Genomic DNA, 22,961 nt, shown 5'->3' with positions numbered 1-22,961 from the left:
GTGTGGCTACATTACAATAAAACTGTTCTCTTTTTTTTAACCATTTAAAAATATAAAAAATTATTCTAAGCTCTCAGGCCCTACAAAAACAGCGGCTTTGCTAGATTTGGCCCATGGGCTGTGGTTTGCCAGCCCCTGATATACACTAGGCTGTGAATGGTGCCCACTAGAATTGTGCCTCCAGCAGCCTTGACGGGGACTGTTTCTGTTTTTATCATTGTTGGAGTTAGACGCAGGGAAACCGTTGTCGGACCGAGTGCCTGACACCTAGTAGTTACTCAATAACTAAGTGCTGAATGAATGAATGAAACTCTAGTCCTGCAAGATATTGGGTATTCCACCTTCAAAGGGTCATGTAGATTTGGGAAAGGTGCGTGGTATATTCCCCTTAGAGAGTCACCACGAACTTGGCATTTCATCACCAGGTGCCAGGCTGGAGTGCAGTGGCGCCATCTTGGCTCACTGCCACCTCCGCCTCCCAGGTTCAAGCGATTCTCCTGCCTCAGCCTCCCGAGCAGCTGGGACTACAGGCGCGCACCACCACACCCAGCTAATTTTTGTATTTTTTAGTAGAGACGGGGTTTCACTATGTTGGCCAGGATGATCTCGACCTCTTGACCTCGTGATCCGCCCGCCTTGGCCTCCCAAAGTGCTGGGATTACAGGCGTGAGCCACCGCGCCCGGCCTTGGCATTTTAAAAGAATCAATCATTTTTATTTAAACTGTTACAGAACATAGGAAAAAAAGTGGAAAACTTTCCAATTTTTTTTTTACCAAAACTTGATTTTAAAAACAGCACATTTGCATGTGCACAGACTCCTCACTCACTAGCTCTCGCTCTCGCTCTGATAAATAGAAGAGCTATGCCAGTAAAAGAAGCAGTGAGAGCAAAGGAAATGGCCTGTGCAAAGGCCCTGAGGCAGAAGAAAGAAAATTTAGGGAACAGAAGGCCAGAGAGGTAAGAGGGAAATAGGTAAGAGGGAGTAACCCATGAGATCGATAGACGCAGTTCCTGCAGGGCATTGAAGGCCAAGTTAAGGCCGCTCCACCTGATCAGATTCCATTTTTAAGAGACGAATCCACTGTATGGAGAATGGGTGGACCAGGGGCAAGAGTGGAAGCAAAAGACCAGTTAGGGGCCCACTGACAATGGTGCAGGCAGAGGTGACAGGGGTGGCAGAATCAGCAACTTTGATGGAGTGGATATAGGGGTGAAGGAGGAAGAGGTGCCAGGTGACTCCCACGTTCTGTCCGAGAGGCTGGTGGGAAGGGCTGCTATTTAATGAGAAGAGAAGAAAGAGAACCAGCTCTAGATCTGAGGTCCGAGTCAACAGAAAAACTCCTAAAAACCATTAGGAGTTCATGTTGTTAAAATATAAGCAAAATCAGGCCGGGCGCAGTGGCTCATGCCTGTGATCCCAGCACTTTTGAGGCAGAAGGATTGCTTTAACACAGGAGTTCAAGACCGGTCCGGGCAACATAGGGAGATCCCATCTCTACAGAAAACTTAAAAATTAGGAGGCCATGGTGGTGCACACCTGTGGTCCCAGCTTCTCAGGAGGCTAAGGTGGGAAGATCGCTTGAGCCCAGGAAGTCGAGGCTGCAGTGAGCTGAGATTATACCACCACAGTCCAGTCTGGGGGACAGAGCAAGACCCTGTCTCAAAAAAAAAAAAAAAGGCAAAATCAGTATCTTTTCCTTATATCTACAGCAGCCACTTAGGAAATATGCTATGAGAAAGCAACAAGAACACAAGCTGTCTATGAATAAACACAGGACGCATGTGGTGAGGCATCAGCAAAGACGTAGTAAAGTAGGGACACACCAGCATCCTGGATGAAAAGGTGTGTATTGTAAAGATGTCGTTCCACCCAAAATATTCTGTAAATTTCATTTAATCTAATGCCAATCGAAGTGCAGCCTAGCAAAATGATTTTAACATTCCATTGGAGGAATAAATGCATACAAACAGATGACGTTCTAAAAAAAAAAAAAGAATTCCCTACCTGTAATTAAAATATAAAGGCTTATAAATATATTATAAAGTCATCTAAACAGCCTAAGATGAATCCAAGGTCAACAAAATAAAATAGAAAGTCCAGAAAGAGACTTAAGCATATATTAGAATTTTTTTTTTTTTGAGACAGGGTCTCCCTCTGTTGCCCAGGCTGGAGTGTAGTGATGCGATCTCAGCTCACTGCCAGCTTCTGCCTCCTGGGCTCAAGTCTCCCTGTCAGCCTCCTGAGTAGTTGGGACTACCGGTACGTACCACCATGCCTAGCTAATTTTTTAATTTTTTTGTAGAGATGGGGTCTCCCTATAGTGACCAGACTCAAGTGATCCACCTGCCTCAGCCTCCCAAAATGCTGAGATTACAGGCATGAGCCACCTTGCCTGGAAAGAATTCAGTAACTGTGAAAAACCAGCCTCGCAAACAGCTGTTATAGTTGATTAACAGAATTGACAATTGGCTAACTAAACTGAGACAAAGGCTACGTCTATCTCCCTCATTCATATTGTGCACCAAAGCAAACAATAGTTAAGTATTTACATGTAAAAATGAAACAAGAAAATAATATATATGTGAGTGTGTAAGCAGCCAAGGATGAGGAAAGACATGATTCTCCAAGCCAAGCAGAAAGAAAATGGTCCACCTTACAAGGAAAACAGAAAAAACTTCAGAATAGCACCAGACACAAAATCAAGGCAGATTAGCTGAGCAAAGATATCTACAACACAGATGTCAGACTATAGACTTAATATAGAGAGTTATTTAAAATTAATAAGAGAGAAAAGATTAATAAAAGAGAAAATAGCAATGAACCTAACTATGCAATTTTTTAAAAAGAAATACAGATGGCCAATATATGAGAAAAATGTTCAACCAACCCATTGATAATTTGATTTTTTTAAGCAAATCAAGTCAAAACGAGATCATTTTTTTTATTTGGATGGGCAATGATAGTAATTTCTGTGTAGTGGAATTACAAGTGAAATTCTTTAAATTTCACTTTAGAAATGGAGGCTTCATCAACTATATTTGTATAATTCTAGCTTATGATGTTCCTGATATGCTGCTACACAGGCATATGCAGTACTGGGATATAAGAAGGTTCGTTTCCTCCCTGGTCCATCCTGAACAGTTGTCTGCTGTGCTGAAGCTGTCTGGGAATGGCTTTCCTAAGTCTTGCCATGGCAGTACTCAGAGTTATCTAGAAGGATCTAGATATATGTCAAGACCCTATGTCTCAAGGGCCCCTAACCCCCAGGCCACAGAGTAACTCTGGTCTGTGGCCCGTTGGAATCTGAACCCGCACAGCAGGAGGTGAGCAGCAGGTGAGTGGGCTGAGCTTCATCTGTATTTGTAGCCACTCCCATTGCTCATATCACCACCTGAGCTCCGCCTCCTGTCAGTCAGCCCCGGCATCAGATTCTCATAGGAGCACAAACCCTGTTGTCAGCTGCGCGTGTGAGGCATCTAGATTGCATGCTCGTTTTGAAAATCTAATTCCTGATCTGTCACTGTCGCCTGTCATCCCCAGATGGGACCGTCTAGTTGCAGGAAACAAGCTCAAGTCTCCCAGTGATTCTACATTATGGTGACTTGCATAATATTTCATTATATATTATAATGTAGTAATAATAGAAATAGGCTGGGCATGGTGGTCACGCCTATAATCCCAGCACTTTGGGAGGCCGAGGCAGGTGGATCACTTAAGGCCAGGAGTTTGAAACTAGCCTGACCAACATGTGAAACCCCATCTCTACAAAAAATACACAAATTAGCCTGGCATGCTGGTGTGCACCTGTAATCCCAGCCACTCAGGAGGCCGAGGCTGCAGAATCACTTGAACCCGGAAGGAGGAGATTGCAGTGAGCCAAGATTGTGCCATTGCACTGCAGTCTGGGTGACAGAGCAAGAGTCTGCCTCAAAAATAATAATAATGATAACAGAAGAAAGTGAAGGATAAATGTAATGCACTCGAATCATCCCGAAACCATGCCCCCAGCACACCCCTCCCCACATCTATCTGTGGAAAGATTGTCTCCCACAAAACCAGCCCCTGGCACCAAAAAGACTGGGGACAGCTGCTAATATGGCTCCCTCAAGAACCCCTACAAGTCCCCTGACCTGACCCCCATGCCTCCCACCTCGAGGCGGACATTCTGCCCTCTGTACACTCTCATGCACCCCTGGGTTGATCTCTTGCTATTGGACATTTTGAAGGGTCTTCACATGTGGAGTCCCAAAGTTCTTAACATTGGAACATATTTATCCATTCAACAAACTCATTTGGGTGTTAGAGGCAGAGAAACCAGCCTTGCCAAGGGTCGTAAGATATTGCCACGCCCAGAGGCGGTGCTTGAGGGAGATGACAATTTCTTTCTCTTTCTTTCTCTTGGGACTTTAGGGAGATGATGGACAATTCGCAATAATGGTGGGATCCACACTCAGAAACGAGAGCTCAAAGGCTTCTCTGCGTGGATTGCTAAGTTTGCACTGGTTTCAGTCTTTAAGCTCAGTTTTCCTTTCGTTCTGTGTATTCTGTGGAATGCGGTTGCTAGTTTCGCCCTTTAGCTGGATGCGTTGTGTTCTGTTCCGTTCTCTCTCCCTCCCTTTCTTCCTCCCTCCCTCTCTCTTACCTCCTTCACCCCTTTCTGTCTCTCGCTATCCCTCTCACAGCCCCTTTCTCCCCACCCTACCTGTTCCTCTGCAGAGCAGGCATGCGCAGGACATTTCTTATCCCTCTAGGATCCTGAGCCTCTGACGTCTGAGCCCCCTCCATCCACTGGGCCCTGTGCCCTACCCCCCACCGCCTTGATGCTGGAGCATCTCTGTACTTACCAGATGTCTTCCACCCTCTGCTCTCGTGCTCAGACAGTGAGATGGGGGAGGGCTGCCTCAGAGCACAAACCACTGGGAGAAGGGCAGCACCCCAAGGTGGGAAAGATCAGGTGCCTCAGACAGCCAAACAAAACGCTAAAGGAACGGAAGAGATGGGAGGGAGCCCAGAGCACACCCAGGAGAAGACCGCCAAAGAAAGACAAGAGAACATTCCAGAGAGAGAGGCCAGCCCAAAGGCTCAGGGCTGCCCCTGACTCCGTGGGTCCTCACTCTCCCTCTCCGGGCCTCAGTTTCCCTATCTGTAAATGGAGTGTACCACAAAGAACCTAGGCGGCACCTGGGGGTAGCCCCCAGGTCTGCAAGAGGGTAGGATGGGAAGGAGCGGGGGCCACATGGCTGGGCAGGAAGGAATGGGGGTGCCTTCAGGAAGCAGCACAAGCCGGCTATCTCTGGAGTTCTCTGCGTCCTCACAGCTTGTCCTGGGAGAGGAGGCGCCCAGGCTGTGTTCTGGGACCAGCTGCTTGGGGAGCAGTGCGTGGGAAAGTGGGTGGGGAGGAGGACCCGGCAACTGTGGCTGCCTGCACCCAGCCCGCGCTAATCTGCCAACGAGAACACGTGTTCATCGCATTGTGTGGCGACAAAGCAGGGGCTTTACAAGCAGGGGGCCTCTGGGTCTTTTGGCTTCTCTGACTTTGATTCCAAAAGATGGGGGCGGTTGCCGGGTGTTGGGGAACTAGCGCTTGCTGAGCGCCTGGCGTGCGCTGGGCACTCGAATTGTCCCATTGCTTGCAGGGGCTTCCTCATTTCACCTTCATATTTTACACAGAAGGACTCAAAGCCGGGAGACCTTAGGTATCTTATTGAGGGTCTCACAGCCGGGAAGGGGCATCAGGCAGATTTGAGTCCCTCTCTGTGCTAATCCCAACTCCAGCTCTTCTCATGTTGATCCATAGCTTTTACTTGTGTTCGCCATGGGCTCCTCCAAGATACCTCGGGGGAGGGGGTGTGGGGCCCAGCAGGTGGGACTTGAGGAGACACAGAGGCCACCGGCCAGAGCAGCTCCCCGCCCTCCTCGGGCCCGTGGGGGCACCACCCCATTCATAGAGGAGCCTAGGTTTGAGTTCATGCCCTGCTGTCACCATCGGCTTAGTAATTCTTTAACAAGGGGCCTGCATTCTCATTTAACACCAGGCCCCCAGATTCTGTCATCCGTCCTCCCCATGCAGTTTTCACATAAGGTCTCACATGAGAAAAGGGCTTGCTGCTGAAGTCCCAGGAGGTTTGGGGACAGTGGCCTCTGGAGGAGCAGGAAGTCCCTGGACAGAGGTGACCCTGTGCTTTCTCTTTCAGTGAAACCATCATGTTTTTGCATCAGATCTTTTACCAAGGCCTGAAGGCTCGCATCTCCAGCTGGCCCACACTGGTCCTGGGTGAGTAGCCACCCCTCACCGAGGCCCCCGGAGAAGTCCCCCTCCAGGGCCACCCCTAAAGGCTGCGGCAGTTCTGTCCCTCTAGCGAATAATAGTGTCACTCTTTAAAACCCACAGAATCCCTGGGGGGCGGGGTGCAGAAGAGAAAAGACAGGTTGGCAAACGCTGTATTTCTAAGAGGAAATGATATATTTTCAGTTTCCTATCCACATTCCCCTTTTATAAGGAATGTATACACATCCATTTCAGAAAAATTGAGAACCCATAAAAGTAAAAATGTTTAAAAATATCAAGCATAGTTCTGCTTCCCAAAGATAACCACTATAAACACGTTGGTGTGTTTTCTTCCAATTTTTTTCTATGCATAGATCCTGGGTTTTTTTCCACTTTACATAATTGCAAACATACTGAATATAGAATTTGTATCTTAGTGTGTTGTTTTTTTTTTCTTACTTAGCATTATCACATAAGCATTTTCTCCTGCCAAAAGCATGCTTTTTGATCACTGTGTAATATTCCAGTGCCCATGAAGGCACTGTCATTTATCCAACCATCTGCCACGGTTGGCTCTTAAGAGCCTTCCGATTTTTTGTTATTAGAAATAATCATCTCTTCATAAGAAATTTTTTCCATGTTAGAGATTATTTCCTTGGGATAGGTTTCCAATGAGCAGAACTGCTAAAACACAGAATGCAAACATGTAAAAGGCTCTTGCTTCATACATACCATCCAGTTGTTTTCCAAGATGGCTGGACTGCTGTAAGTTTCACAAGCAATAGACAGAAGAACCTCCTGCATTTCACCCTCTACCTGAACCAAATGCCTTTTTTTTTTTCACTTTCTTAATTTGGTAGATCAAGGTGAGTATTGGTGTCACCTCCACTATGGAGGCAAAGAAAATGGCTTAGGGGGCCAGGCGTGGTGGCTCATGCCTATAATCCCAGCACTTTGGGAGGCCGAGGCGGGTGGATCATGAGGTCAAGAGATCGAGACCATCCTGGTCAACATGGTGAAACCCCGTCTCTACTAAAAATACAAAAATTAGCTGGGCATGGTGGCGCATGCCTGTAATCCCAGCTACTCGGGAGGCTAAGGCAGGAGAATTGCCTGAACCCAGGAGGCGGAGGTTGTGGTGAGCCGAGATCGTGCCATTGCACTCCAGCCTGGGTAACAAGAGCGAAACTCCGTCTCAAAAAAAAAAAAAAAGAAAAGAAAAGAAAAGAAAATGGCTTAGGGAAGTAAAGGGACAGCAAAGCCTGCATAGGTGGAGTGCACAGAGCAGGCCCAGGCTCGGCTCTCCAGAGCTCCCCTCCCCTCAGGCATGGAGGCTTCCCAAGGGGAGGTAGGCACTATTGTTTTTCTCAAGTCAAAGACCCTTTCTCTAGGGTCAGAATCAGAAGTGTCCTTAGAAAGATGGGGTCTGCATCTGCAGTTGTATTGTTGAAGACACTGTCCATCAGGTGGGCGGTCACCCATCACATGAGCTCCCATTTAGAGTTGATTACAAGGAAAGCCTGTTTTCTTTCTTAAATGAGGCTTGTAAGAAGATGTTTAGGCCGGGCACGGTGGCTCACACCTGTAATCCCAGCACTGTGGGAGGCTGAGGCGGGCAGATCTCCTGAGGTCAGGATTTCGAGACCAGCCTGGCCAACATGGTGAAACCCTGTCTATTAAAATTACAAAAATTAGCCAGGTATGGTGGTGCATACCTGTAGTCCTAGCTACTCGAGAGGTTGAGGCAGGAGAATCGCTTAAACCCAGGAGGCGGAGGCTGCAGTGAGCTGAGATTGCACCATTGCACTCCACTCCAACCTGGGCAACTGAATGAGACTCTATCTCAAAAAAAAAGAAGAAGATGTTTCAAGGTCAGGCACAGTGGCCTGTAATCCCAGCACTTTGGGAGGCCAGGGCAGGCAGATCACTTGAGGTCAGGAGTTCAAGACCAGCCTGGCCAACATGGTGAAACTCCATCTCCGTAAAAAACACAACAATTCAAAAATTAGCTCGGAGTGGTGATCCGCACCTGTAATCCCAGGTGCTTGGGAGGCTGAGGTGGGAGAATCGCTTGAACAGGCAGAGGCTGCAGTGAGTCAGGACTACTATTGCACTCCAGCCTGGGCAACAGAGCAAGACTCCATCAAAAAAAAAAAAAAAAAAAGATAAAGAAGGCGTTTCACATGACTCCATCTCAGCCTATCCAAGGTGAAGGGCAGAGATTTGAGGAGATTGGTCGGGACTTGGGGGCACTGGAAAGGCAGGTTATATACCCAGGAAGCTCGAAACAGAACTAGAGCCACAAGCCCTACCCAGGGCCCTACGAAACGCCCAGTGAACTAGATGGCACAGAGCCAGGAAGGCCTGCTGGGACAATGACACATGGACGAAGGAGCAGAGACTAACATGTCATATGGTAGAAAAGCCCTGGAATGGTGGAGTGGGGGCTGGGGGGGTGATCAGGAGACCCAGCTCCAGGCCAGCTGCCGACTTGCCCTGTGACCTCAGATAGGCCACTTCTGTCTCAGGGCGGAGACTCTAGGAGGGAGGGAGGCCTCTTGAGGAGTGTCCTAGGCCATCACATCACGGGGCACAGGGGAAGGCAGATACGTTGCATAACCAGGCCGCTATGCAACAGAAGCCTCGGCTGACCCTGACCCGCAGGAAGCGCTGGAGAAGGAGTGGCCTCACGCTGATGTCCTGAATTGAAGTGAGGGAGGGGGCAGCCCAGGCAAGGCAACTTCCTCCAGCTGAGAGCAATCCCTGGAGAGGGACCCAGCTGAGAGCCATCGGCCACCAGCACTCCTGGCGGCTGGGGGCATCCAGGTGGCACCGGCACCCCACAGTGCCCACTCCATCTCCTGTCTCTGACACTCCCATCACAAATGTCAGAGTAAACAGCCCCCAGCCCCGCCCTGTCTCTAAGGGTCTGTGATTCTAATGTGGTCCCAATGACGGGGCCCACCTACGGGCAGTGGATAGGGCGGTGTGCTGGGGTCATCCCCAAGAGCAGAGATGTCTCGAGCGGGGAAGCCGAACCTGGCCCCTGGCCTCTCTGGGTGTAGCTGGGGAGCTGGGAGCCTCGGGAGTGCTGTCCCCAGCAAGCTGCCCCGGCCACCACGGACCGCCCTGCCCCGTCCCGTCCTTGCAGCCGACCTGTTCGATATCCTGCTGCCCATGCTCAACATCTACCAAGAGTTCGTCCGCAACCACCAGTACAGCCTGCAGATCCTGGCCCACTGCAAGCAGAACCGCGACTTCGACAAGCTGCTGAAGCACTACGAGGCCAAGCCCGACTGCGAGGAGAGGACGCTGGAGACCTTCCTCACCTACCCCATGTTCCAGGTGGCGGCCGGCCCTGCGCGGGCGGGCGGGGGAGAGGCGGGGAGGCGGGCGTGGGGGCGGGGCCGGGGCAGTGGGGCGGGGCCGGGAGGCAGGCGTGGGGGCGGGGCCGGGAGGCAGGCGTGGGGGCGGGGCTGGGAGGCAGGCGTGGGGGCGGGGCCGGGGCAGTGGAGGCGGGGCCGGGAGGCAGGCGTGGGGGCGGGGCCGGGGCAGTGAGGGGTGGGGCCGGGGCAGTGGAGGCGGGGCCGGGGCAGTGCGGGCACAGGGCTTAGCACGCCCCAGCTCTGGGCTGCTGGAGGGGGCAGGAAAGGTGGTTAGGACCAGCTGGGTGATGCCGGGTGCAGAGCAAGCTGACTGCAGGCCTGTGCACCCCACCTTTCCCTCCTGGCTCCTGAGCACCCCCACCCACCCTCAGCCAGAGAAGAGCCCTAGACAAGACCCTGAAAGACCCTCCACGTTAGAATCTGTGACCAAAGAGCAGCCTGTCTCCCCTCGTTCTGCTCATGGAAGTCCTCTGGGCTGAAAGAAACATTCTCTCTCCCACCACCCCCGTCGCTCTCTCACTCTCTTCCCCCCACCCCCACCCCTGCTCTTGCTCGCTCTCTCTCTCCTCTCTCTCTCTCCCTCTCCCCCGTCCCCCCCTCTCTCATTCTCTCCCCCCTCTCTCTCTCCCTCTCTCTCTCTCCTCCCCTTCCTTTCTCTCTCCCTCTTTCTCTCTCTCCATCTCTCTCTCCCGCTTTCTCTCTCTCTCTCTCTCTCTCTCCCCTCTTTCTCTCCCTCTCCCTCCCTCTCCCTCTCTCTCCCTGTCTGCCCCGGCCCTGCTCCCCTACTTGGCTCTTTCTCCACCCTCACCTCTCCCACCTGCCTGCAGATCCCCAGGTACATCCTGACCCTCCACGAGCTCCTGGCCCACACGCCTCATGAGCACGTCGAGCGCAACAGCCTGGACTACGCCAAGTCCAAACTGGAGGAGCTGTCCAGGTAAGGCCTGGCTTCAGTGAACCAGATCGGCAGCACGAGGGGGCTGAAGATGCCCCTCCCCAGGGGTTCGCTGAACCCCTGACAGAGCTCGAGTCCAGATGGGGATTGCAAGGGAGGGGCACAGCTTGCTGCAGCTCCAAGCAGAGTCCCCTGGAGTGCTCCTATGGGGCTCACAATTCAATCCCTGGTGGGCAGGAATGGTGGGTCCTATGCTGTCCCTGGCACAGATGGGGCCTGAGGAAGGGCCCTGGGCACTCAGCATGTCCCAGGATAGGGAGCTGTCCAGGACTCCCAGGCACTCTATGCCTTTTTTTTTCTGTTCTCCAGTGTCAATGTGTCAAAACCTGTGGCCATAGGAGGGCTAGAGGAGGTCCGGAGTGTCAGGTGCGCTCGTGCCCACAGCTCCAGTCAACCAGGAGCAGGTAGTGGCAGTGGTGGACGAGCACCTGGCTTGTCCAATCCAGTGCCCAGTCCTCTGGTCAAGGCCTCACACGTGGCCCTCTTTCAGGCCCTGAGGCCCAGAGGGAAGCTTCCTCTGCAAGGGCAGACGCGGGGGAGCACCGAGGGGGCTCTCGCAGCACCCCAGACAGCAGATGATCCCGGGTGCAGTGGAAGCCAGGAGCAGGTTCAAGTCCTGGATGCATTTGGAAGGTGGAACCAACGGGATTTTCTGATGACTTTGATGTGGAGAGAGAAAGACTGTAGAGTCAAGATGATTCTAGAATATGGGGCGGAGCTGCCAGAGGGCAGAGATGCCATTACTGGAGCCGGAGGAAACTGCATTGGGACAGGTGTGGAGGGGAGTTCAGGAGCTTGCTTGGAAGCGCACTGAGCCCAAGACGCAGATTCAGTGTCCAAGTGGAGATGAGAAGAAGGGTGTGTTCAGAGTCACAGGACTGGCGAGATCGCCAAGGGAATTAGTTTGGACAGGAAAAAGGTGAGAACCAACAGCTGAGACCGGGGGTGTCCACCCTGTGAAGAGCTGAGGAGGGGCCTTGTGGTCAGAACTGGGCTACCAAGGGCTACAAAGAAGGGTTCAGTGTGCAGGGCCTGGGATCCAGCCCCATCCCTACCCAGAGCCCTGCCAAACACTCAGTGCCCTGAAAGTCTTCCTGAGGCCGGCAGCGGGTAACCAGTCAGGACGCAGCTCCCAGCTGGGAGGAGGGAGGGCCAGGCTGGACCAGCACAGGGTAGAGGCTGCCCCCTGATCCTTCCATGACCCCGCCGGTTTCCACACCTGCGTGGAGAATCACGGCAAGGATCTCATCAGGGTGTGATTGCAGAGGAACAAAACCACCGAGCAGGAAGGTGGGGGGGCTCCAGTCTTCCCACGCCCAGGAATCCACATGCCGCGCACTCTTCCTCAAGGGAGAAGGTTCGGGACTCCTGTAAGGCTGCGGGGCTCCTCCTTGCTGAGGGGTACCCTATCCTGTTGCAAACAGAGCTGCAGGTGGTACGTGGTGTTGTGGTATTTGACATAAGACCCTGACCCCTTATCCCCGGGATCCTGGGTGTGCAGCCTACTCTTCCTCCCATGCAGCTGCCTGTACCTGACCCTGAACCCAGCCCTAGCTGCACAGAAGCTTTTCCTAACGCATGACAGCGTCCCTTTCATTCTCCTCTCACGCTCCCACAGGCAGGAAGCCATTAGATAGCCAACCCCGTCCTGGGCTGCACTCAGAAACACTCCCTACCTCTGGGGACTGGGTAGAGATCCCCACCTGTTTATCCTGACCCCTGTATTCTCACTTTCCCACTGATAACCCAAGTCATCATCTCCAGGGCTCCTCGGAGCCTTGCCGCCTGGAAACTCCCACTGCCTTCCCCCCCCCCCCCAGAGTTCCCCAGCTGTGTGTGTGCATACGAGTCCCGAACACAAACCCCCACCTGGGGCTGGAACTTACAATGTGTAAACTGCAGCTGCTCAGGAAAACTAGCTTTGCTACCTTGCAGTTACACCCTCGTGTTTTACCAAATACGGGTTTACCCCACAAAACCCCACGCTCATCAAGAGAAGTGGTTTGAATTGCCATTGGCTACTTCCAGAATGAATGAATCCATCTCTAGGAAACAAGCATCAGCCCGGAGGCGCCTCCCTCTCAAACATCACATGGGGACCTGGGCTTCCAAGAGCAGCATTGCTGGGGAAGAAAGGGGGAACTGAGGCTCCCAAGGAAGAGACTCCAGCTGAAGTCCCTGGTCCATTTATTAAAGAGCTAGTCGAATGAATTTAAGCCTGAAATGCATGGCCTAAAGCAGGAAAGATAACTCTTTTGCAGCCAATGAGAATACAACAGCAATCACTACTAGCCTTTATTCCAGCAGCTGCCATGTGCCAGCCACGGCATGGCAGGGCATGCACGGGCCGGTACCTGAAATCCCTTCATTCCACCTTCTCCTCAGCATTCTGTAAATGAGGAAACTCAGGATCAGAGGGTTTGAAGAATTTGCTCCATGTCGTGCTGATTCGAAGAGGCAGTGTCATCTTTCATTGTCGTGGGGTTTAAACTGGATTCTGTCCATGAGAGAAGTTTGTAAACCACATGTATTAACCAGCCCTCTTGTTTGCCTTAACTGTAGAAATTCAGGCATCTGCAGCAGATAAAAGGCTTCGTACTTTGCTTGGAGTAGGTGGGGTATTTTTGCCAGAAGCCCCCATTCCCCACTCCCCAGCCCCTGCTCCTGCCAAATTCCTCACTCCCTTCCCAAGACTCCCGGAAACCCACCAAGGCGAAATTGGCAGCTCACACCCACCTTTTCCCACCAACACCATTTTTTAAAAGCTAGTGAATGGCGCCACCTCTTGGAAAGGAGAGGTATTACAGCAGTCTCGAGCGCAATAAATAGGGGAGTTGTCCGTACTCCCTCCCAGAAGGGCCCGAGCCTTCAGAAATAGGCTAAGATCGGTCATCCCCTGAGCCAGCGGGATTGCCAGGTGCTCCAGAAGATAAGCCATTTCAGGCCCAAGCAATATTAAGGATACAATCATGCAAATATTTGGAGAAAGAGGATTCAAGAAGAAGAGACAACAAGTGCAAAGGCCCTGGGGCAGGATGAGGGTCACGTCATGAACACAGGACGTCTCCTGTACTCCCACAGGCTTCCCAGTGCCAGGCTGCCCCTGCTGTCTGTTCTGCATAGTTCAGGCTCTAAAATCTGACACATCTGCTTCATAGCTGCTGACTTCTGTTTTCTTTTTTCTGAAATAAGAACACTTACCTGTGAAGTGCCCTGCATACAGCAGGCACTCAGTAAATGCATGCTCCTTTCCCTCCATGACTACAGGCCCCACCTGAGAATCCGGGTGCCAGGCTTCCTTCCTCGGTCTGGCCAGAAGCCAGGCATTCTCGCCTCCCTGGGAAGTGGGGGCAGCCTGTGTCTGACTGTGCAATTTCACATCCCCACAGGATAATGCACGATGAAGTAAGCGAGACGGAGAACATCCGGAAAAACCTGGCCATCGAGCGCATGATCATTGAAGGCTGTGAGATCCTCCTGGACACCAGCCAGACCTTTGTGAGACAAGGTATGGCCTCTGAACCCTGCCTCCCCACCCCACCAGGTGGGCCCCGGCAGCGGAAGGGAGGTGGCGCTCGGGGACATCAGCAGTCGGTTTGGCTGCCACATGCCAAGACCTGCCAATGTGATTGCGGGATATTTCCAGGCTGCTGGCGGAATGCAGCAGCTATATGGAGATGTCAGATCTATACATATAGATGCAGATATTATTGGTTTTCACAGTTTCCTTCTCTCCAGATGTAAACAGAATTCTACCCAGATGGCCTTGGTTTGTCTATTGTATGTCATAGTAAACATCGACATGTCCTTTTTGAGGAGAAAGTGTGGGGCGGGGGATGAGGACAGCTAACAGTTGTCTCTGAGTCAGAAGCATGTTCAGTGTCTGGGAGGGATCCCTGCCGGGTCCATCCCCCTGTCCTTTCCCCGCCATTCTCCGCTGCTTTGGAGAGTCCACATTCACCAGGGTTCTCGTGGGTAGAAATCTTCCCACGCTTCAGCCTCGCTTACCTTGGCAGCAGCGTTTGAGAGACACGACACAACCCTGTTGAGAGTGGCAGGTGAAGCCTCTGTGGTTCAGGGGACTGACCTCAGAACTGCAGTGCATTTGAAATTCATCACATTCAACTTCCATGCTCTGTGGGAGACTCTGCTCCTGCTGGCATGCTTCACAGGTGACCTCCACCTCAAACGGACCTCCAGAGCCCCTTCTCTGTAGCCCTGGGATTCTCTGACTAATGAAATACTCACCAGTGCCTCCCGCTGGCCTGTGCAGCTGCCTTGGACAAGGGTATCACCTTTTCAGAGTTTGTCCCAGCCCCTGTGTGTGGTGGCCCCTATGTCCTTCCCCAGGCTCACCCTGTGACCTGCTGAGCCCAGAGCCAGCCCTCCCTGTCTCTCGGCGCCCCCCAGGCTGTGCCGGGCATTCTCTATGCCAGAAGTATTCTTACATAGTATGTTAGGCCCCCTCTGAAGCAACCCCAAGTGGACCTGGCTTGGAAGTAGCCCGAGGAATGAGCCTTCTTGGGTGAGCAGTTCCCCACAGACCAGAAATCTGCTCTGTCGCCCCGAGCCAAAGCATTTGCTTCCTCTCCAGCTGGGCTGGACCTGGACACAAAATGAGTGGATTCTGCAAGGTGTTTCTCACCTGTCAGTCATGCAACCAACGCTGATAGCTGCCCTGCTTATGCCGGCCCTACGCGGGGTTCTGGGGACACTCAGAGAATAGCCCCAGCCCTGCCCTCCGGAAGCCTGTTGCACAGAGGGAGAGAGTCACGAGCGGACAAACACAGGAACGTGAGCGAGGGGGATCTCCCCGATGCAGGATGCAGAGTGGTGGCCTGGGGCAGGACCGAGAGAGTCACGAGGGCTTTCCCAAGGATAAGCAGGGATTCACAGGGAAGACAGAGTGAAGGAAGGGCTTTTCAGGACTAAGAGTGACACTCAGGCTAACTTGACCTACACTACATGTGAGGCAGAAGAAGGGGACAATGGTAAGAGGCAGGCTGGGAGGTGTGCCCAAGCCAGACCACTGGGGGGCCTCGAGTGCCGGAATCCTGGGGACAGTGAGGACCTGTGGGCATCAGTGGGGAGGGGGCCTGTAGAGTATGATTAGGGAGGGGAGACCACAGTAGGGCAGCAATGGGTTTTGTGGCAGGCGCGTACTCTGCTCAGTAATGGTGTCCTAGAGCGCTGTGCTGAGGACCAGGAGGCTCTGTCTGGGCTCTGAGGCAGGGTGCGGTGATTGATTGGTGATGTCTGCCATGGCTGTGGACAACAGGAATGCAATGTGTCTTTTTTGTTTTTTTAATCTTAGTAGCTATCTTTTTTACAAATAGGATGGGAGGCAGGGTTTGCCCTAATCAGTTCCCAGCAGGAGTGCAATGTATCTTGTTAACCTCTCGGGGCCTGCAGCCGGCTCCCCACCTGTTCAGCCCCGCACCATCCCCAGACCTCAGCCCAGCCCTTCATTCTCACATGGGCCATGCCCTCTGGGCTTCCTTTGCTTGCTGAGGCCCTAGCCCCTGGCTGGGAGGTCAGTGGGCCGTGCACGCAGCTTCTCTGATCACTTCTCATCCCCCAGCCATCTGGCCCTGCAAAGAGGCCTAAAGGAGCATCCCAGGGGCACATTTGCCACCGGGAACCAGAAAGGACTTGTCCCACTGCGGAAGTCCCAGCATCTCAACCTTCAAAGCTGGGTCGGAGGCAAAGGTCACCCCGGGAAATGGGCTCAGGGTTTCTCTCCTCCACCACAGGTTCCCTCATCCAGGTGCCCATGTCCGAAAAGGGCAAGATCACCAGGGGGCGCCTGGGGTCTCTGTCCCTAAAGAAAGAGGGTGAGCGCCAGTGCTTCCTGTTTTCTAAGCATCTGATCATCTGTACCAGAGGCTCTGGAGGGAAGCTTCACCTGACCAAGGTAAGGGCCGCGGGAGCGGGCTGCGAGGCCACCCAGCCAGGGTCACGCAGGCACTGTCCTGGCCGTCGGATCTGTGGCCCAGATGCTGGGTGGGGCGTCGGAGACGTGTACGTGCACACACACAGATACACACACACACCTCGTAGTTTGGCCCATTGGCGCGAGCAGAACTTGACCAGTTTTCCACTAGCAAAATCCTGGGAGATGGGAAGGTGAGAATCAAGGGCCTCAGATTCCCCACGCCGGGCACCTGGGCAGAGGAGCCAGAGGGCCTGCAAAAACCCCTAAAAGTTGTGTGTGTGTGTGGCGTGTCTGTGTGTGTTTGTATGTATGTGTGTTTGTGTGTCTGTGTGTGTTTGTATATGTGGTGTGTGTATATGTGTATATGCATGTGTTTGTATGTGTGGGACTGAGCTCAGCATCAGTCCCAGCTCTGTCCCTTACACACATGTGACCCTAAAAAGACCCTACCCCTCTCCATACTTCCTATGTCAAACAGGGACATTGACCTCACAGAGACAAGTTAGCAGTGAGCTCACAGTGTATCTGCTGTCAATTAGGAAACCCCTGCCTCTGTAAGCGGCAGGCCCAGCCCTGCACCATCACCTTGGAAGCCTGAACACACTGCGGCCTGGAAAGGGCCAGAAAGTGCTCTTAAGTAAGCCCCAGCATCAGGGAAACCATTCTTCCAGACCCTGGAGGCCTGGCCCGGGACCCCCTGCAGAGCTAACAGACCCAGCAGTGGCTTCAGGGAATATACTGCTTATGTTCACATGGCTGCAAATTAGCTGGTCGGCTGCACAAGGGGAAATTAATGCCCAAATATTGAATGCTTCTGTTTTAACCAAATTATGTATCAAGGAAAGCTTTCATTATTTATTGGCTCTGGAGTTTCTATGAGAAGATCTCTGTCTCGGCTGGGGAACGTGGCGGGGTCAGTGGGGGTGGGTTAAACTGAAGACACGAAGGCTCTGAAAGTCCAGAAGCATGTTTTTATGTTAGTTTTATTGTATGTGGAGTTTGTTGTTTGTTTGCCTGTTTGTTTTCAGTTTTTGGGGGGTTTTTGTTGTCGTCGTCGTTTTGAGACAGAGTTTCGCTCTTGTCGCCCAAGCTGGAGTGCAATGGCATGATCTCTGCTCATTACAACCTCTGCCTTCTGGATTGAAGCGATTCTTCTGCCCCAGCCTCCCGAGTAGCTGGGATTACAGGCTTCCGCTACCACACCCGGCTAATTTTTGTATTTTTAGTAGAGACCGGTTTTCACCATCTTGGCCAGGCTGGTCTTGAACTCCTGACCCCAGGTGATCCTCCAGCCTCAGCCTCCCACAGTGCTGGGATTATAGGCATGCGCCAATGCGCCCAGCTGTTTTTAGTTTTAAAAGTCTCTTAGCACACTGATGAAGAACATGGAATCAGAAATCAACTCAAATCCCAGCAGTGCCACCCACAAGTAGGTGACCTCAGACAAGTCACAGGGTCTCACAATGCTTCAGTTTCCTTATCCGCATAAGGGGTATAGAAATACCTCCTTTAGAGGAGTAAGTGAGGGAGTTCTAGTATCAGGTACACACTAAGTGCTCAATAGGTAACGGACATTGTCACTCTTAATTATGTAATAATGAACTTGTAATCATAATATCAAGCCCTCGCTTACAAGAACTCGCTCAAATACGTTATGTATATTTAATTCCTGAACAACCCACTGAGACGGATGCTATTATTTTCCCCATTTTATATAGATAAGGGAAGTGAGACAGAAGAAGCCAGCACGTGACAGGGCTGGGATTTGACCCGGCCAGCTGCCTCCAGTGTCCGTGTTCTTAATCACTAGGCCCTAGTCTCCAATAGCCATAAGCTGAAATTCAAATCACTTCTCTCTGAATATCACAAGTGGCAATTGAATGTCTTCATTCCTTTCTGAAGGGGCAGACTAGAGATCTGTAAGATGTGAAACCACTGTAAGAATTCCTGAGACCCTGAAGTAAGAGAATGCCAGAGCTAGATGGGGCTTTCAGAATGATCAAGCCCAGTGACATCGCTGGGCAGGCCTAAGGCCCACTGGGCTAGTCCTGGGGGCTGAAGCGAGGCTAACAAAGAGCGAAGCAAGAAGTCAAACCCAGGGTTAGGGGGTCTACTTTGCCTCCCAAGGCGCGGCCTGCTCTGTAAGCATTTTCATATATAGATCAGTCACATGGCCAGGCCTCCATTAGCATCCATTACTGTGCTGCTTGTCTGTTGCTATGTAACAAATTACCCCCAAATGTTGTAGCTTAAAACAGATATTACCTCACAGCCTCTGTGGGTCAGGAAATCAGGAGCGACTTACCTGGGTGGTCTTGGCTCAGGGCATCTCATGGGTTTGCAGTCAAGATGTCAGCTGGGGCCGCGGTGTTCTGAAGGCTTAACTGGGGCCGGAGTATCCTTTTTCTAAGATGTTCCATGGCTGTTGGTGGGAAGCCTCAGTTCCTCATTCATAGACCTCTTCCCACGACATGCCAGTCAGTGTCCCCCAGAACACGTGATGCAAGAGACAGCAAGAGAGCAATCAGGAGGCTGTAGTCTCCAAAGTGGCACACGATCGCTTCTGATTTAATCTTTTAATTACATGCAAGTCACTAAGTCCAGCCCACACTAAAGAAGGGAATTAGGCTTCACCTTCTGCAAAGAGAAATGTGGAAGGATCTGTGAGCATGTCTTACAACCACCACAGTTGTGGCCACTCTTATTTCTCACTGCAGTATCAAGGGACCTGATGCCCAAGAGTTACTCACACATTCATGGATGGGAGGCATTTTTCCAGGTATTCCTAATAATTAACAATAAGTAACCGACCAGGACTGGGATTGGGCCCTTGAGGCTCTCTCCAGACTCCCTGCTAACTTGCCAGGGGGCCTTGGGCAAGACATGCAACTTCCCTGTCTTCATTTCTTCACCTGTAAAGTGAGAATAACCCGTAAGACCGGCCTCTGTCTTCCTGTGGGTAACCTGACAGCTTTGGCCTAAAACGGGAGATTTCAAACCTCTGCAGATTTAAGACTGTGAAGCAATGTCCTGGAGCTTCTGCAAAAGCAAGAAGGGGCCAAGCAGGTCAGGTTCTGGCCGCTCTGCCCATGGCCTTTACACAGTCTTTGTTCCGGGAAGGCCTCTCTGACACAATCCCCTTTGACCCACTTGGTTGAGCTTCTTATATGAAGATAAAGTCCTTCAACTGAAAAAGCAAAATACCCACTTGGCATGTAACATATCCATACATCTGTGTGTGTGCTCCCTGTGAAAGTCCCTTCCGACCCGAGGAGTTCCCGTCATCCAGACTCTCCTAAACCAGCACGTCTACCCCTCAATCCAAAGCAGCCCCTGCTGCTCTTTTTCAGAATGGAGTCATATCCCTCATTGACTGCACTTTATTAGAGGAGCCAGAAAGCACAGAGGAGGAAGGTGAGTGTGACAGCTGCGTGTGCGCATGCGTGTGCTCGCACGCTAACACGCATGCTCACTCCTAAAGCTTGGCCAGGCACTGGTTTCTTTGAGAGGAAGGGAGGATGCTGAACTGCGGTGGGGAGGTCCACACGTGCCCTCACGCACACACTCTGTTCAGCTCCTGCTACAGCTCATACTTCCAATAAGGTGCAGAGAGGCCGAGGCTTTAAAGAAAGAGCTCCCAGCCCCTCGGGTGATAGCCCTGATCCACCTTTCCGATTCCTTCCAAGCTCCTTGGGCTGCTGGACCAGTTGGCACTGTTAGGTTTCGGGGTTCACAGCATCTCAGTGAGCACCCCTTATTCCCGCACCTCTGTGTCATATGCACGAGGGCTGTCAAGGACACATGCAGGGAGCCAAAGAGACACCCAGCCCCATCTCTGTACTGCAGTGGAAAAGGACAGAATGTGCAGGGGCCAGTGACAGAGGGATCGCAGGGCTAAGCGTCCTGAGAGGGGCAACCATACCCTAGCAGGGGCCAGGAGGGGAGGCAAGGCCTCAGTGAGAAGAGGCTGAACAACTCAGATGGGGCTGAATGGGGAAGTGCGCGGAGGGCAGAGTCCTTGGTGCTGTGAGATTTGATGGGATTTATCTCCCCAGGCATCAGAATTGGAGGTGGGATCATTATTCAGATTAGGAGGTGGGATTACTGCTGTCTCTTGATTGGGCCAAAGTTGACACTCATCTCCCTCCTTCCCTGACCTCAAGCCAAGACCCTCAGAGATGCCTTTGGATGACCTGCCCTGTGGGGTTACCAGCAGGACCCGTGCTCTTTGCCCTCCTCAGACTGGGCTTCCTGGGGTGGGCTGTGTCTGAAGCCCCTCAGCACCGTAGGCTCAGCATGGCATGGGGGTGGGCATGCGCCTGGGGTTGCCACACATACACTCAGCAAACACACACACACACGCCCGTACGCACACACCCAGTTCAGCCCCTGCTACCGCTGGGCTCTGCTTCCCTCGTGCCTTTCCAGTAAGGGCCAAGCCAAGTGGTTCCCCATGGGAGGAATAAACGAGGAGGCAGCTTACCTGGAGGCCTTTTACCAGTGCAGCCTTCTCTCATCTCGGCCACGGTCTCGGCCACGGCAGGTTCACAGGAAAGCCGACTCAATCGGCACCGTCCGGCCACAGAGCTCCTTACCCTCCTAAGCTCAGGGGGATGGGAGCATGGCCACAAGCATCCGCCACCTAAAACACACCCACACGCAGACACCCACTTCTCAGAGCCGCCAGCATAGTCCCAGGAGAATGGGCTCCACCATGCCCTGCAAAGACTCCTATTCTCAGGTGTCAGAACTAGAAGGGACAGGAACCTCAGAGAAATCAGGTCCCACTCCTGTTGCACAGGAGGACATCTGAAGCCCAGAGGGGGAAGGAAACCACCCCAGCATCACACAGCTGTAGAGCTTCGGAGCAAAGCAGGCCCTTCACACCGTTAACCCGTTCAGTGCACCCCCAGTTAATGTGAGTGCGTTTAAAAGAATCTTGAAACTGTGATCTCGGTTTTTCCAAAGAAACAGCTTTCAAGAGTCCAAGGAACTTTTAAGAGCAATAATAAGAATACCCGGAATTTCCTTTTGCTTCGGGGAGCTCTAAACTGAGCTGAACGTCCAGCCCATCCGTAAAAGAACCACCTTGGGGCAACAGGAAGGCCTGGCTGGTCCTCCTGAAGCTCTAGGTCCTCCGGCCCCTTCCCCTGATCCTCCTGCCTCCCTGGCTTGGCCACTCTGATGAGAGCTTTGGATGAGTCCTCGTGTGGGACCTCACCTCCATGGGTAGGATCAGGGCAGAGGGCAGACTGTGATTCCTCCAAGGTCTTCTGCTCTGAATCCGAAACTCCCCTGTGTGGTTATAAGCGACTTCTGCACCCCATCTCTCAGTTTCTCCATCTTTGAGATGGGTATTTCCCACTTAGGAAAATAACATTCTGAATGTAGCAGCAAGTGGCCTGGTGCCTCACCAATGCAGAGCGTCCCCAGTACACACGACAGGGACCACTAAAACATTTTCAGCTGAAAAACAGTCCACATTCGTGCTGCTCACTTTGTGTTTTATAACTGGAAGCCAAAGGATCCGGCCAAGACATAGATCACCTGGATTTTAAAATCGGAGTGGAGCCAAAAGATTCCCCACCCTTTACAGTCATCCTAGTGGCCTCGTCCAGACAGGAGAAGGCGGCGTGGACCAGTGACATCAGCCAGGTGAGTAGATCACCCGTTCCTCAAAGCAAGTGGTCCCTTCATGCCTAACCAGGTCAGCGGCTTGGCTGAGGGGTAGGGGAGGGTAGCCCCGCTGTTCTACAGAGAAAGATGCAAGAATCTTCCAAGTCCACAGTCCATCCCGTCTGGAGTCCCCTGGTTCACCCTGAAAGTGCGGTCTGGAGGCCCCCTTGCATCTGTCTCACCTGGCAAGGTGATTTTAAAAACTTCAGATTCCTGGGCCTTTCTCCCCTCTGCCCTGTACCCGCTACCCACAGACCTACAGATCTACGTTGCTGGCAAGTGGGCTGTAAAATCCGCATTTTACTACATGTAGTAACATGATGTGCACAGGAAAGTGCATATCATTGATATGCACCGGTCATTGACATGCACAGGAAAGTCTGGGCATATGAGATGTAATAATGTTCACAGCGAGAGAACGGCGTCGCTGAAAGCCTAGGCTACCTTCTTCATTGAGGCCGGGCAGTTGCCTAAGATCGAACCCAGCCTCAGCTACGCACGTGGGAGATTTAGTTTTGCTTTTGCCTGCTGTAAGCATTAGGGTCGTTCACCAGACTTTCCCAGGTACCAGTGAGCAGACGCAGAGAGCCCATGGGTACCTAGAGTACCCGGGGTAAGACTTGAGTCTGGGAGGAGGCTGTCGGCAGCACCGGGGTTCAGGTCCCTGGACAGGCCCCTCTCTGAGCCTAGCAAGGGACTGTGATGGATCAGGGATGTGCCATCCCAGCAGCTGGGAGCC

At 52.2% G+C, this 22,961-nt stretch overlaps 1 protein-coding gene across 3 annotated transcripts in view; it reads left to right on the top strand.

The window, feature by feature from the left end:
* RASGRF1 (Ras protein specific guanine nucleotide releasing factor 1) overlaps nucleotides 1–22,961 on the top strand; it is a 128,699-nt gene that overhangs the window by 55,015 nt on the left and 50,723 nt on the right. For all 3 annotated transcript variants that reach the window (XM_064366117.1, XM_064366116.1, XM_064366115.1), the window contains exons 6-12: nucleotides 6,197–6,276; nucleotides 9,422–9,615; nucleotides 10,484–10,593; nucleotides 14,001–14,119; nucleotides 16,365–16,525; nucleotides 19,897–19,960; nucleotides 22,065–22,201. In XM_064366117.1, the coding sequence (XP_064222187.1) occupies nucleotides 6,197–6,276; nucleotides 9,422–9,615; nucleotides 10,484–10,593; nucleotides 14,001–14,119; nucleotides 16,365–16,525; nucleotides 19,897–19,960; nucleotides 22,065–22,201 (865 nt within the window). The remainder of the gene's footprint in view (nucleotides 1–6,196; nucleotides 6,277–9,421; nucleotides 9,616–10,483; nucleotides 10,594–14,000; nucleotides 14,120–16,364; nucleotides 16,526–19,896; nucleotides 19,961–22,064; nucleotides 22,202–22,961) is intronic.

The sequence above is a fragment of the Aotus nancymaae genome, unplaced genomic scaffold (assembly GCF_030222135.1).
Source record: "Aotus nancymaae isolate 86718 unplaced genomic scaffold, 86718_ANA_hifiasm-v0.15.2.pri h1tg000064l_0, whole genome shotgun sequence".
In the NCBI taxonomy this organism is placed as follows: Eukaryota; Metazoa; Chordata; class Mammalia; order Primates; family Aotidae; genus Aotus; species Aotus nancymaae.
Note: the sequence above shows the minus strand (reverse complement) of the source record. Positions and strands in the feature narration are given on the sequence as shown.